This window comes from Chiloscyllium plagiosum, chromosome 34 (genome assembly GCF_004010195.1).
Source record: "Chiloscyllium plagiosum isolate BGI_BamShark_2017 chromosome 34, ASM401019v2, whole genome shotgun sequence".
NCBI lineage: Eukaryota > Metazoa > Chordata > Chondrichthyes > Orectolobiformes > Hemiscylliidae > Chiloscyllium > Chiloscyllium plagiosum.
In genome coordinates this window covers 7,365,433-7,380,612 of record NC_057743.1, presented here as the reverse complement: position 1 = coordinate 7,380,612, position 15,180 = coordinate 7,365,433, and the positions used below count along the sequence as shown (strand labels likewise).

The window sequence follows — 15,180 nt, the reverse complement described above, 5'->3', positions numbered from 1 at the left end:
TAGTCAGCCACGGTCACCCCTGCCTCCTCATGGGATCTTTCTTCAATATTGGAATGAACGGATCCTGCATCTTCTGCATTATACCCAGAAATATCTGCCATTGTTCCTCCACTGTCATCCCTGCTAAGGTATTTCACCATTGTACTTTGGCCAGCTCCTCCCTCATAGCTCCATAGTTCCCTTTATTCAACAGAAATATTGTCACTTCCGATTGTACCCTCTCCCTCTCAAATTGCAGATTGGAGCTTATTGTATTATGGTCACTACTTCCCAATGGCTCCTTCACTTCGAGGTCCCTGACCAATTCTGGTTCGTTGCACAATACCAGATCCAGAATTGCCTTCTCCCTGGTCGGCACCAGTACCAGCTGTTCTAAGAATCCATGTCTGAGGCACTCCGCAAAGTCTCTTTGTTGAGGTCCAATACCATCCTGATTCTCCCAGTCTACCTGCATGTTGAAATCCCCCATAACAACTGTAGTAACATTTTGTTTTTTCACTTTCTCCAATGAATTCATATCTTCCCTTTTAATGTGGCAATACTCCAGAAATGTGACAATACTCCAGAAATCTACCAAGTCTTGTACAAGTTCAACATATTCTCCATGATTGTAGACTACACTCCCATTAGTAAAGCCAAAAACACTGAATACTTTATTAACTGCTCTCTCCACCTGTCCTGCCACCTTCAATGATCTCTGCACGTATACAGCATCATAGAACCCCTCCAGTATGGAAGCAGGCCCTTTGGCCCAACAAGTCCACACCGACCCTCTAAAGAATAACCCACCCAGACCCATTTCCCTATATTTACCCCTGACTACTGCACCTTCACCTACACATCCCTGAACACACCAAGGGCAATTTAGCATGGCTAATTCACATAACCTGCACATCTTTGGATTGTGGGAGGAAACCGGAGCACCCGGAGGAAAGCCATAGAGAGAATGTGCAAACTCCACACAGATAGTCGCTCGATGCTGGAATCGAACCTGGGACCCTAGCACTATGAGGCAGCAGTGCTAACCACTGTGCTGCCCAAGGTCCGTCTCTTTCCTACTGTAAACATTATGGAGCAAGAAAATGTAATTAGTATTCCTTATTTTCTGTTGAAATAACAAATGAAATGGGAATCAATCACACAAGGAATAGAAGATAAGACATAAGCCACCCAGTTCCTTCCTTGGATGTACACTGTCTCAACTTTATCTCGTTGCTGTTGCTCTGGTTCTCTTCCTTGCTATTACTTTCATTTCCTGTGAGCCTGCCTTGAGGAGTTGTGTCTGCAGAATAGTCTAAGGATCCTTCTCTTCCAGCACTCTGACCAACAGAGTCCCGTGATCTCTTTGGAACATGTAGCAAAAATGAACTTTGTCATACTGGGCTATCCCACTAGAAAACTTTGATTTTTAAAAAAATATCAAAAATAGTATAGTTATCATGTGTTCTTGTTTAGAACAAATAGTAGTACTCCAATGTTGAGTTTAGGCATTGAGTGGCTGTCATTGATATCAGAACATGCATTGACAAATTGTTTCAAAGAATGCAAAGAAAAAGTCCCCTCTATATGGCATTAAGACTCATAGCCCAATAAAATCATAGAACAGCAAAAACCATTCAAACTATAAATACAATAAACTATCAAAGTTATCAAAAGTATAGAAAGCGATGACCACAAAAACTATCTGAATCCTAGTCTTTTTAATTAACCTCTCCCATTAATTAGTGCTAATTGTGCTGGATTCTGGAATGCTGTCTTGTGTTTGTGCAGCAGCTGTTGATGGTGTTCAGCTCTGACTCATTCAGTGCTGACTGTCCACCTTTTCTGTGGTGCTGTCTCATGAACCCTGTAACAATAATATGTATTTGGCAAATTCACCTTTTCAACCTACCAATCTGTCACCTCAACCACATCCTGTGCTTGTCTTGACCACCTCTGCTCAGCCTTATCTCCTCAGCTGCTGGGTCTGTTGCTGTTGTTACCTGTTTCAGGTCAGGGTCACCATCTCAGGGTTAGTTTGGGGATACTTCATTGGAATAGTGGATTGGGGTGAGTGCAATGATTATGGAGACTTTTTCTTTCTTGCCCTTCCCCTACTCTGTCTCTCTCCCTTCCTTTCCCCGCTCTCCCTGCTCCTTCAATTCCTGTAAAAAGGTGTCAAAGCTTTCTGGTAGAGTAATTACTGAGGGTGCATTTCCAGATATGCTTTTCCATTTCCTTAATTATTTTAAATGTCCCTGCAAGATCACCTCTCAACTGCTTCCCTTCTAGATGGAAAAGTCCAAGATTCTCTAATCTTCCTTGTAATTATATTGCCCTGTCACCAATGATTCAATGAGCTGAATTTTCCCATAATAAAAAACAGCAAGTGCGAGGGAAACTCAGCAGGTCTGAGAGTGTCTGTGGAGCGGGAAACAGAATTAATGTTTCAAGTCCAATATGACTCTAGGCTTAAAATACAAATCTGTTTCCCTTTCCACAGATACTGCCAGACCTGCTGGGTTTCTCCACGTTTTCAGATCTCCAACATCTGTACAACTTTTTCTTTTATTTGAATCTTCCCAAATCTTGGATAAGTGTCATTTTTGAAGATTCTCAAATTCTTTGTGAGCTTTGTTGACTTTCCTCATAATCGTCTGCTGGCAACCTAATTAATTATGCATCCAGCATCCACAATGCCCCTCTTGTTGAATCATATGCTCACAAAGTCTGAAGGGCTCCCTGCTGCTGGGACCTTCGAGCATACATATTATGGATGCCATATTTAAAGCCCAGTTGTGCCCACCTCAAACAGTGCAAGCCAGGATCAACCAATCCAAGTTTGTTGCTGCACTGCATTTCAAAAGGAGTCTGCTGAAAAAGGGTAGTTAACACGCTGCTTCGCTGAAAGGGACTTGGAGGTCATGGTGGATGGGGCAGTGCACAGAAGGCTATCCTCTTCCCTCTGGACCACCAGCGAAGATGATGGCACCAAATCATGCCACTCTGGTCAGAGATGGCCTTCAGGCACAGTGTCAGAGTCAGTAACTTACTGCACTCTGCAAGACAAAGTGCCATAATATTCTTCTCTCTGCTATGGAATTCGCTAACACACGACGCTGTGGAGACCAGGTCATTGAGTATATTTAAGACAGAGATAGGTTCTGGATTGTCAAGGGGATCAAAGGTCACAGAGAAAATGGGAGAATGGGGTTGAGAAACTTAACAGCCATGATTGAATGGCAGAGCAGACTCGATGGGCTGAATGGCCTAATTTCTGCTCCTATGTGTTATGGTCTTATGCTATTTTTCACTCACTTCAACTCCACAACTGCCATCCTTTCTGACCAAGGTTAATGGTCTATCACTCTTACTATTGTGTGCATCATCTTAACTCAATGGCTCTGACTCACATTGTCCTCTTCTGCTGTTAATCTTTCCTGCCCTCTGTGCTTCTTATTCACTCACCCAAAAGCCATTACTAACAGCTCTTACAGCTGCTTGCAACCCACACAACCTTCCTTTGTTTCATTGCAGGAGAAATGTCTCATAATAGATCCGAATGGGGTAAAATGGTTAGCAAAGTGGGTGTCATGCATCTCCTTGTTGCCATAGGGAGAATACCCTTTAATTAGTGGGAGTGAATCAAGACTGCACATGTGGAACTGCTGAGACCTTCATGTCCAAGAAGCCAAATAAGATTGTGTTGTGCTGTGCTGTTCTCCCATTGTCACCATTCTACATGTATTCTTAACATAAAGTCATAGAAGTGTACAGCATGGAAACTGACCCTTCGGTCCTGCTCGTCCATGCCGATCAGATATCCTAAATAAATCTAGTCCCATTTGCCAGCATATGGCCCATTAAACCTTTCCTCTTCATATATCCGTCCAGATGCCTTTCAAATGTTGTAATTGTACCAGACTCCCCTGCTTCCTCTGGCAGCTCGTGCATATACACACCACCCACTGTGTGAAAAGGTTCCCCTTAAGTTCTTTTAAGTCTTTTCCTTCTCACCTTAAACCTATGCCCTCTAGTTTGGGACTCCCTTGTCCCAGGGAAAAGACCTTGTCTACTCACTCTATCCATGCTGTGATTTTATAAACCTCTAGAATGTCATCCCTCAGCCTCAGATGCTCCAGGGAAAACAGCCCTAGCTTATTCAGCCTTTCCCTATAGTTCAAACCTTCCAACCCTGGCAACATCCTCAAGCTTCTACCTGTATTATATGGCCCATTCCCTCTATTCACTTTTGCAGGCACCGATGCACCTTCACAGCTCTGCAAATGAGGACGAGCTGACGGCTGACTCTTCTCCTCTGAGGAAGAGCCACAATCCCTCAGAAAATGCACCGTGAACTTTTTCTCTCTCACACTTCACCACCTCATATTCTTTCATCTCAGCATGTACTTTATCCAGATTGGACTCATGAGCAGATTCTGGTGAGTGTATCTGAAGAAACGTCCCAGAACTCTAGCACACAAAGGATGGCTGGAGATCAGACACTTGCGTTGCCTCAGTTAGGTCAGTTGTTGATCTGGGTGGCTTGTGAGTTACTTTGGAGGGCAATTAAAACTCTACTACATTTGCTGTGGGTATGCGGTCATGTGTAGGCCAAACCAGATAAGGCTGAAAGAACATCAGTGAACCAGATGACGTTGGTTATTTGGTTGCCATTTGGTTGGTGCTCCAAATTCCAGATTATTTTTATATTGTAATTTCGCCGTCTTCCATGACAGGATTTGAACCCATATCCCTGAGTTTCTGGATTACTCGTCCAGTGACATTAGCACTGCCTTGGCCCCTCACACTAGTCTACAACTTGTGCTAGCAGTTAGTGTTGTCAGATTACTTGGAGGGAACTTGATAACCAAGCCAACTCAAGTCCTCCACTATAGTAAAACCACGAACTGTGGATGCAGGGAAATCTGAAACAAAAACTGAAACTGCTGGAGAAACTCAGCAAGTCTGGCAGTGTCTGTGGTGAGAAAAACAAAGTTGATGTGTATTTTTCTCTCCGCAGATGCTGCCAGACATGGTGTGTTTCTCGAGCACATTGCTTTGTGTTTCAGTTTTTTGTATCTGCACAGGTGCATTCTCTAAGCGGTGTTAGTGATTAAAACTTTTTTATTCAATAAATAAATCAAGAATTCTGTTGATTATTGCTTTATGCAATATAATATTTAATTTGGTATTACTTTTGTCTTATCCTTATCTTGGCTGGTGATAAACATTGTTCTGGAAGACTTTTTTAGAGTGAAGTTGGTAAATCATTGGTACTTGACAGCTTGTAGTGTTTGTAGGCACATCAATGATTGCAACAGTTTGCACGGCACGTTGATTTGGCACAGAGAAACATTGTCAGAAAAAAGGCACCGCTTGGTTGGGTGGGGATTTACTTAAATAATTATGGCACTAAACATATGTAGAGGTGGGTAAACTGTCAGCATGTTTACTGTTGACAGATGTAATGTTAGTTACAACTGTCACTTCAGAAGAGACTGCTGGTATCTATGTTCATGTAAAAATCTCATGATGATTTCTCGCTGTGGCTTTTCTTGTTGAAGGATAAAAAATGATTGAATTATGATGTAAATGCATCTTTTTCATTAATTAAGAAACTTTGTGTTTAGATTTCAGTTATGTTGACCAAGGTGGTGAGAATAAACAGGTGAAAATAAAGCTATTTTTAAAGTATCAAACGAGAAGCCAATGAGATATGTGAAATCTCTCAGCTGGTCTAATTGCTGTGCTGAGCCTCACTGGAGATGAGAGAAAGGGAGGTTGGTGCAGTTCCATCTGAAATTGCCAATGGAAAGGGGTTCAGAGTATGTCTTCCCTCTCTGGCAGTGCAGAAACTTAAATAGACATGGAGTCGAAACAAGATAGCATGTTCTCCTTCTGCCATCAATGTCCTTCTTCGAACCATGGAGTTCTACAGCACGGAGACAGGCCCTTTGGCCCAAACTGGCCCATGCCGAACAAAATGTCCATCCACTCTAATCACATTTTCCTGCACTTGGCCCATATCCTTCGAATCCTTTCCTATCCATGTATTTGTCCAAATGCCTTTTAAATGTTGTTAATGTACCTGCCTCAACCATTTCTGCTGGCAGCTCATTCCATATGTGTACTATCTTCTGTGTAAAACATTTGCCCCTCAGGTTTCCTTTTGTTCTTTCCCCTCTAACCTTAAACTGATGCCCTTTCGTCCTCGATACCCCAACCCTCTGAAAAAGAATGAGTGCATTCTCCCTATCCATGCCACTTATGATCTTACACACTTCAAAAGGTGTCCCCTCAGTCTCCCCCATACTCTCAAAAAAAAACTCATAGTTTATCCAACCTCTCCCTATAACTCAGACCATTGAGTCCAGGCAACGTTCTTGTAAATTTCTTCTGCATTCTTTCCAGTTTAATAACGTCCTTCCTATAACAAGGTGACCAAAACTGAACACAGTGCTTCAAGTGCAGCCTCAGCAATGTCCTGTATAACTGCAACATAACTCCCAACTTCTATACCCTGACTGGTGAAGGCCAGTGTGCCAAAAGCCTTCTTCACTGCCTGTCTACCTGTCACTGTACTTTCAGAGAATCGTGCACCTGAACTCCAAGGTCCTTTGTTCCATGGCCCTACCATTCACCATGAAACTCCTACTTTGATTTGACTTTCTAAAATGCAAGATGTCACACCTATCTATATTAAACTCCATTTGCTATTTCTCAGATCACTTCCCCAACTGATCAAGGTTCTGCAGCAATTTCTAATAACTTTCCACACTGTCCATGAAACTGCCTATTTTAGTATATCTGCAAACTTATGCAGTTTACATTCTCATCCAAATCATTGATATGGATTGGGGCAGTATGGTAGCACAGTGGTTAGCACTGCTGCCTCACAGCACCAGGGACCCAGGTTCGATTCCAGCCTCGGGCGACTGTCTGTGTGGCGTTTGCACATTCTCCCTGCGTCTGCATGGGTTTCCTCCGGGTGCTCCGGTTTCCTCCCACAATCCAAAGATGTGCAGGTTAGGTGAATTGGCCATGCTAACTTGCCCTTGGTATTAGGTGCATTAGTCAGAGGGAAAATGGGTCTGGGTGGGTTACTCTTCGGAAGGTCAGTGGGGACTTGTTGAGTTTAAGGGCCTGTTTCTGCACTCTAATCAAATTTACCTATCACTGATGTTAAGCTTACTGGTCTATAGTTCCCAGGCTTTTCTTTGCAGCCACTCTTGACTAATGGCACAATATTCATCCTCCAATCATTTGGGACCTCACCAGATGCAGAAATATTAGCTGTAATTTTTTTGCCTGCCTCTTGCAATGTTCTTGGATATATGTGGTCAGCACCAGGATATTTATTCACCTTCATATATTCTAATTCATCCAACACTACCTCTACTGTGATATTGACTGTCCCTAAGGTAGCACCACTAACTCAGTTCCCAACTTTTCATGTGATTGTCCTCGGTAAACACTGAAGAGAAATTTTCATTGAGGACCTCGACCATCTCCTGCAGTTCTACACATACATGTCCACTTTGGTCCTTGAGGGGGTTCTATTCTCTCTCTCGTTATTCTTTTTCCTTTAATATACTTGAAGAACCTCTTTGGATTCACCCTAATCTTCTCAGCCAAGGCAGTGTCATGCCCCCTTTTTGCCCTCCTGATTTCATTCTTCAGTAAACTCCTGTATTCAGCGTATACCTCCAAGGATTCCCTTGATCCCAGCTGCCTGTACCTGAACCACGCCTCCTTTTTTCTGGTCAAAGCCTCAATATTTCTTGTCATCCAGGGCTCCCTATTCCTGCCAACCATGGCCTTCACCCTGACAGGAACATATGGACAATGAACTCCTGCTATCGCACTTTTAAAGGCCTGCCACTTGCCAGAGGCCCCTTTGCCTACAAATAAACTGCTCCAATCAAACTCTGCAAGCTGATTCCGATATTTAACGTCTATGTTGTAAACAGGCAGTGTTCAAATTCAGTCAGTATTGGTAGACTGTTTGACTGTGAAGCCATTGTAACATTCTGCATCTATACCCTCCCATAGGATCATGGGATAAATGAGCAGGAGTAGAATCCCTGATTTGTTTTCTTTTAAAGTCTGCTTAATTTGGGGATGCTGAATCCATGCATAGTTTGCCTGCCAACACCATGGCTGGTGTAAAGATGACTTATTTCCTTTATGTTTGGATTGTGGACTGAGAAAAGAAAGATACTACTTTCAGCCAAGGAGACTGTGTGAAGAATTATAAAAATCATTTTTATCTGCACACTGAGTTGTGTACAAAATTGCTTTCCCAGGAACATTGAGAACAAAAATATACATGACTGAGCTGATAGGTTCTGAACTAAGAACTCTTGCTTGGCTCCTGATCTGTTGACCATGGCTTGACTAGGGGCAATGCAGCAGAGAGCCACTTAAGTTGCAAAGAGAAAGCAACAAGAAACTGTCTCTCTTTCTCCATCACTCTAGTGTAGAGATACCAGAAAGCCTCCATTAACAGCTAGGTGTGTAGCCAACCTTGTGTAAACTGCCAAATATTAAAAGGAAGTTCAATTCCAACCAGAAGAAGAAAGTTTCAGAAGACAAGCGAGATTACCACTGTTAAGGACATTACTACTTTTAGAATACACAGTCAGTCAGCAGCTGCAAGTACTTGCATAGAGAAACAGTCAGCAGGACTTGCAGAAGGAATGTTAAGGCAGATGTAGTAATCAAGGCTAAAGCCTTCAGCTTAGAGGTGCCATAAATACAATGTGGGCTAATAAGAGTAAAGACACTAGTCACATTTGCCGATTGTAGAATCCTTAGAGTAGGCCAGGGAATATGTTGCAGGCAAGACTGAGAGTAGTATGATCTCGGTGGGAGGTGGTAGAGTAGCCACGACTGAGTGACTTTGAAGTATTGGAGAGAAAATGGCGGCATTTAAGCCACAGAATAAAAACCTTAATTGACTTTTTTCCTCTAGATGGCTGAGACTGCAGAGACATGGTCTGGTGTGATGGCTTCCTCTGCTAGTCTTGGGGGAGAAGGAAGCCCATCTTTGAATTGCCCCTTCAAACAGGACCTCCAGTTCTCTGCCCGTAAAGTCGGGCACTGATTTCCCCCTCTGCCATACTAGGGAAAATGTCAGGAACTGTGCAGACTGGATACACAATGGGGTCTTAAAAATGGCATGGGTACAAAGTATGCCAGTGGATTCTGGGATATCCCATGAGTCCAAGATGTTCTGGGAACAGTGTATGGTAAGGTGGACCAGAATTGGATGCAGTGGGGTTGGAGTGGATAGTTGATGAGGCAAGTTTGGCAAAATTTTGCTAGGCCTCACTGCAGAAATGTGTGCTAAATATTCACTGTCGTTCAAGTTTAACCAAAGGAACATAAAATTCAGTTCAAAGTTACCAGCTGCAGTGACAAAATCACATTCTCTAGGTAGAATAACTCAAAAGAGTAAGGGTATTATACTACAGGTAATAGTGCAACAACCTATGAGATATGAAAATGTATATGCAATTTACAGTCACAACCTGCATGTGTGTTTTGACCTCAACATTCTTGAGATAGAAGAGGAATTCATAACAAAGTCCAAGAGAACCACTGGTCCAGGAGCACACCATTGCCCAGAAGACAGGATAGAAAACTTTGTTCCAACCATCTTCAGCTGCTTCACAATGACCTTCCCTCCATCATAAGGTCAGAACTAAAGATGTTCGCTGATCATTGCCCAATGTTCAGCACCATTCGCAACTGCTCAGATACTGAAGCAGTCCATGTTGAAATACCGAAAGATCTGGACAAAATCCAGGCTTGGGCTGACCAGTAGAAAGTAGCAGTCACACCATGCAAATGTCAGGCTATGAGTATTCACCAATAAGAGGCAATCTAACCACTGCCACTTGACGTTCAATGGTGTTACTATCACTGAATTCCCCACAATTCACATCGTTGGAGTTGCTGTTGACCAGAAACTTGACTGGACCCGCCGCATAAGCAGAGTGGCTATAAGAACAGGTCAGAAGCTAGGAATAGTACGGCTGATAACTCACCACCTGATTCGCCAAAGCATGTCCACCATCCACAAGTCAGGAGTGTGATGAAATTCGTCCCACTTGACTGGATGGGTGCAGCTCCAACAGCACTCGAGAAGCTCATTGCAATCCAGAATAAAACAGCCCATTTGATTGGCGCCACATCCACAAACATCAACGCCATCCACCACCAATGCTTAACAGCAGCAGTGTACACTGCACAAATTCACAAAAGATCGTCCAACAGCACCTTCCAAACCCATGCCCACTTCCTTTTAGAAGGGTAAAGGCAGCTGATTCAAGGGCATATCATCACCCTGCAAGCCACTCTCCATCCTGACTTGGAAATACATTGCAATCCCTTCATTGTCACTGGGTTCAAAGTGTGAATCTACTAAGCAATTGCACCTAATGGTGTTTTTATGTTATTTACTTCACTGCTGAAATCACGCTGCATCTCTGTAATGTAATGGTCAAATGTCTTTAGATTGATTTATAACTAAACCATTTATATTTTGATTGAAGGCAACATTTTGAAGAAACCCAATTTAATGAAGACTGTAACTTGCTACTTGGACAAGCTGTCCCTTCAGCTTTACCCAACACTAGAGAAATTTGAAGAGGAGCTGGTGGAATTGATTAATGCAGACCGACTGCTTAAGGTAGGGCAGAGCTGTGGTTAATCTTCCGAGCCTTTGAAAATCATTTTTGGTTTGTACTACTTCATTAGCATTTCGATCCTTCATTTTCTGACTTTATTGTTGGTCCCAAATGCACAGCCTGCTACAGTAGCGTGAGGTGTAAGTTATAAGTACATTCTCAGTTTTCATTCTTCATATGATTCTGTTAAAGTACAGCAACGGCTTGCAATTGTGGATGGAGCTTCTTCTTTGCTCGATGCAATCTGCATTGGTCACATGTTGGTCTGCTGCGATTATACACTTGCTGTAATTGACATTATTGTTGTTTTACTATATATCGCAACAAGTAATATTGATAATTAGATTGGGTGATTTATTAAATTATCTATAAATGGGATCTCAGTTCAGATGGTTGGAAATTTGTTCAAGGTACTCCAGTGAACCTCTATCAACTTCAATTGTATTTATTTGTATAATGAGGTCACAATGTTGATTCAGGGGCTAAAGATGTTGCATAATTTTGAGTTAAAAATCACAGATAACCAGGTTATAGTCCAACAGATTTATTTGGAAGTAGTGACTTTCAGAGCGCTGCTCTCTCGTCAGGTAACTAGTGGGGCACAATCATAAGACACAGAATGTACAGCAAAAGATCACAGTGTCATGCAATTAAAAAGATATATTGAACAAACCTAGATTGCTGTTAAGTCTTTCATCTTTTAGAATGGGTTGCAGGTTTCAGTACATTAATATGTAAATCCCAGAACTTCTTGTGACACCTCAGCTCAGATACTTATTAATGATGTGAGGTTAGAGTCTGTCGGTATCCCAATCTTGAGTCAGACTGATTCTGTTTCCAAAGTAGGAAAAGTAGGAATTTAGAAAATGATACATGGATTGACTACCTGCAGGTTGTGTGCTGTTTGAACAAAAATAGAATGTATCTGTAATTACAATTCTGCAAATGTTAATTGACCCCTTAGACTTAGGTGCACGTGTGTGTGTGTGTGTGTGTGCGCGCGCGCATGTTGTGTATGTGTGTGTGCGCGCGCGCGCGCATGTTGTGTATGTGTGTGTGTATTCGTGAGAGTGTGTGTGTGTGTGCATGTTTGGTAGAGTATGTGCATGAATGTGACGGAGTATAAGCCCGAGAGGGTAATGCGTGGGTGTGAGTATGGGGGGTGTATGTCTGTGTGTCTGAGAGGGAGCATGTGTATAAGCAAGGGTCTGCAAGACTGTGTGAGTTTGTGAGAATGTCTGTGTGTACGCTTGTATGCATGTGTGTGAGAGAGAGTGTATAGTGTAGTGGGCTCACCTGTAGTGTGACATGAACCCAAGACCCAGGTAAGGCCGTCCTCATGGATACCCAACTTGGCTATCAGCCTCTGCTCAGCAACTGTACATTGTTGCATATCCCAAAGTCCACCTTGAAGGATGGTCACCCAAAGATCCAAGGCCGAATACATAAAGAGGGAGATGTGACTATGTAAATGAGGTTTGGGAGGTAACTGAACAAACGCAGGAAGGGAAATTAGAAGCAATGAAGTGTACAAGGTGAAAGAGAAAAACAGAAATTGCCTTAGATAGAAGAACAGAATGTCTTTTAAGATAAGCAATCGTAAAAAAAGTACTAACCATGAATTAAACAGTGATAAAAGCAAAATACTTCAGATTTGGCAATCCACAATTAAAACAAAATGATCGAAACACTGTTTCTCTCCCTATTCAAGCAATTTAAGTTTTAGATTAGATTAGATTACTTACAGTGTGGAAACAGGCTCTTCGGCCCAACAAGTCCACACCGACCCGCCGAAGCGTAACCCACCCAGAGCCATTCCCCTACGTTTACCCTTCACCTAACACTACGGGCAATTTAGCATGGCCAATTCACCTAACCTGCACAGTTTTGGATTGTGGGAGGAAACCGGAGCACCCGGAGGAAACCCACGCAGACATGGGGAGAATGTGCAAACTCCACACAGAGAGTCGCCTGAGGCGGGAAATGAACCTGGGTCTCTGGCACTGTGAGGCAGCAATGCTAACCACTGTGCCACCGTGTCGCCCATTGTGGATTTAATTGTGGATTTTCAAATCTGAAGTATTTTGCTTTTATCACTCTGTTTAATTCATGGTCAGTACTTTTTCATGATTGCTTATCTTGGTTACCTGTTGTTCTGACCAAGGCAATTTCTGTTTTTCTCTCTCACCTTGTATGCCTTCATTTCTTCCAATTTCCCTTCCTGTGTTTGTTCAGTTATCTCCCAAACCTTGTTTTCATAGTCACATCTCCCTCCTTAGCAATTTATCTCTGACTCTGATTTATTCTACACAGATGTCAATTAAATTTGCACTGTTTGTGGTTTTGATTCCTGATGTAATATCCCTTGAGATCCTGTTGTTCTCACTTCCTCCTGAGATTCACTCTCAATTTCTACCATGACTGTGATGGGAAGAGTGTGCTGGAAATCATGCCTCACTACTCCACGAGTTGTCCTCAATGCGAAAATGACCAGTTTCGTCACCAGGATGGATAGTTTGCCTGAATTTAGTCCCAATCTAAGATAAAAGACATACCCATCAGGTGTCATCAATGGATAAGAAAACAAAAGCTTATGTGTCATAACAAACTTGTTCTTTAGCAAGTGGTAAAATATAAAACTAATTGCTAACATGCAAACTTTAATTATACCCTCGTTAAATCCAACAATGCACATATTAATCTACAAATATAACTGACCACATAGTTGTGCAGAACTATTGTAAGTAGAAGATAAAGGCGAAAACAAAAATGTCCTGTGAGTCACGAGTCCAAACTGCAAGGGTGGAAAGAGGTGACAATCTCACAGTTCTGTGGTTTTTGGTGATGATACCATGTTGACTGTAACCAATAAGTGAACACCACACAATTCCATTTTTGATTTGATTTACTAAAAGAAAAATGACTATTTCTCCCTCTGCTACACAGCATCTAGACTTCCATTTTTCAATTTATATTTCAGATAAAATATGTGTAGTCCTTGCATCATGCACTAGCACATGAATCTTTTGACCTTTCTGAAGCACTGTATCTCACACTGCCCTGGTTCATCATTTTATTTCACCTGCGATCCCATCAAAACTTGAGCATTAAATCTTTTTTTCCCCTTTAGGTGTGAAACATCTGAGTTCTGGTGATGGATTGTCGACCTGAAATGTTAACTGTATTTCTCTGCCTTCATGCTACCAGACCTGCTGAGTGTTTCTCGAATTTTCAGCTCTTCTTTATAATTAGTGTGAGCATTGTTGAGATCATAAAGTGAAGATCAGAACAAAAAAATGGTTGAGAAGTTGGTGAAATCTAATTTTCTTAACATAGCTGTTGTAATGTATGTATTACTATCTGTGTAATGCAAATTTCCGAGAGCTTGAACATTGAACCTGCTGATGTAAGATGGTTGTTCCAAAATATCCCCAATTTAGTTTACAAAATGTGGTCGAGTTTTCCCTTGCTACTGACACTTGAAACCGGTTTAGAGATCAGTTGCTTCTGCCCAAATATTTATACCCCTAAGTTGTTCAGCTACCTGGTTGCCAGTCACATATTTGTTGGAAGGCAGGAGGCATTTGTCATCGATGCCCCTGTGGACGAACAGCCAACCAATCATCCAATTGTTGCTAGCCGAAACTCTATTTGTACACAGCTGCTGGCTCCAGCTCATCTGTAACTACGCTTTATAACATAGAACAATACAGAACAGGCCCTTCGGCCCTCGATGTTACGCCGACCTGTGAACTATTCTCAGCTCAGCCCCCTACACTATCTCAAAATCATCCATGTGCTTATCTAAGGATTGTTTAAATCTCCCTAACGTGGCTGAGTTGACTACATTAGCAGGTAGGGCATTTCATGCCCTTACCACTCTCTGCGTAAAGAACCTGCCTCGGACATCTGTCTTAAATCTATCACCCCTCAATTTGTAGTTATGCCTTCTCGTACAAGCTGACGTCATCATCCTAGGGAAATGTATTTCACTGTCTACCCTGTCTAATCCTCTGACCATCTTGTATGTCTCTATCAAATCCCCTGAAAAATGTGTTGCTGGAAAAGGACAGCAGGTCAGGCAGCATCCAAAGAGCAGGAGAATCGACGTTTTGGGCATAAGCCCTTCTTCAGGAATGAGGAGGGTGTGCCAGGCAGGCTAAGATAAAAGGTAGGGAGGAGGGACTTGAGGGAGGGGCTGATAGGGGAGGGGAGGGAAATATATCCTGATGTATTGAAATATATCCAAACAGACCCCACCACCAAGGATATATATTCCCCTCCCCTATCAGCGTTCCGGAAAGACCACTCCCTCCGCAATTCTCTCGTCAGGTCTACACCCCCCACCAACCCAACCTCCACTCCCGGCACCTTCCCCTGCAACCGCAAGAAATGCAAAACTTGCACCCACACCTCCCCCTTCACTTCCCTCCAAGGCCCCAAGGGATCCTTCCATATCCATCACAAATTCACCTGCACCTCCACACACATCATTTACTGCATC

At 42.5% G+C, this 15,180-nt stretch overlaps 1 protein-coding gene across 1 annotated transcript in view; it reads left to right on the top strand.

Annotated features, from left to right (window-relative positions):
• nphp4 (nephronophthisis 4) overlaps nt 1-15,180 on the top strand; it is a 431,885-nt gene that overhangs the window by 164,595 nt on the left and 252,110 nt on the right. The window contains exon 6 of the mRNA XM_043675534.1: nt 10,542-10,678. Coding sequence (XP_043531469.1) covers nt 10,542-10,678 — 137 coding nt within the window. The remainder of the gene's footprint in view (nt 1-10,541; nt 10,679-15,180) is intronic.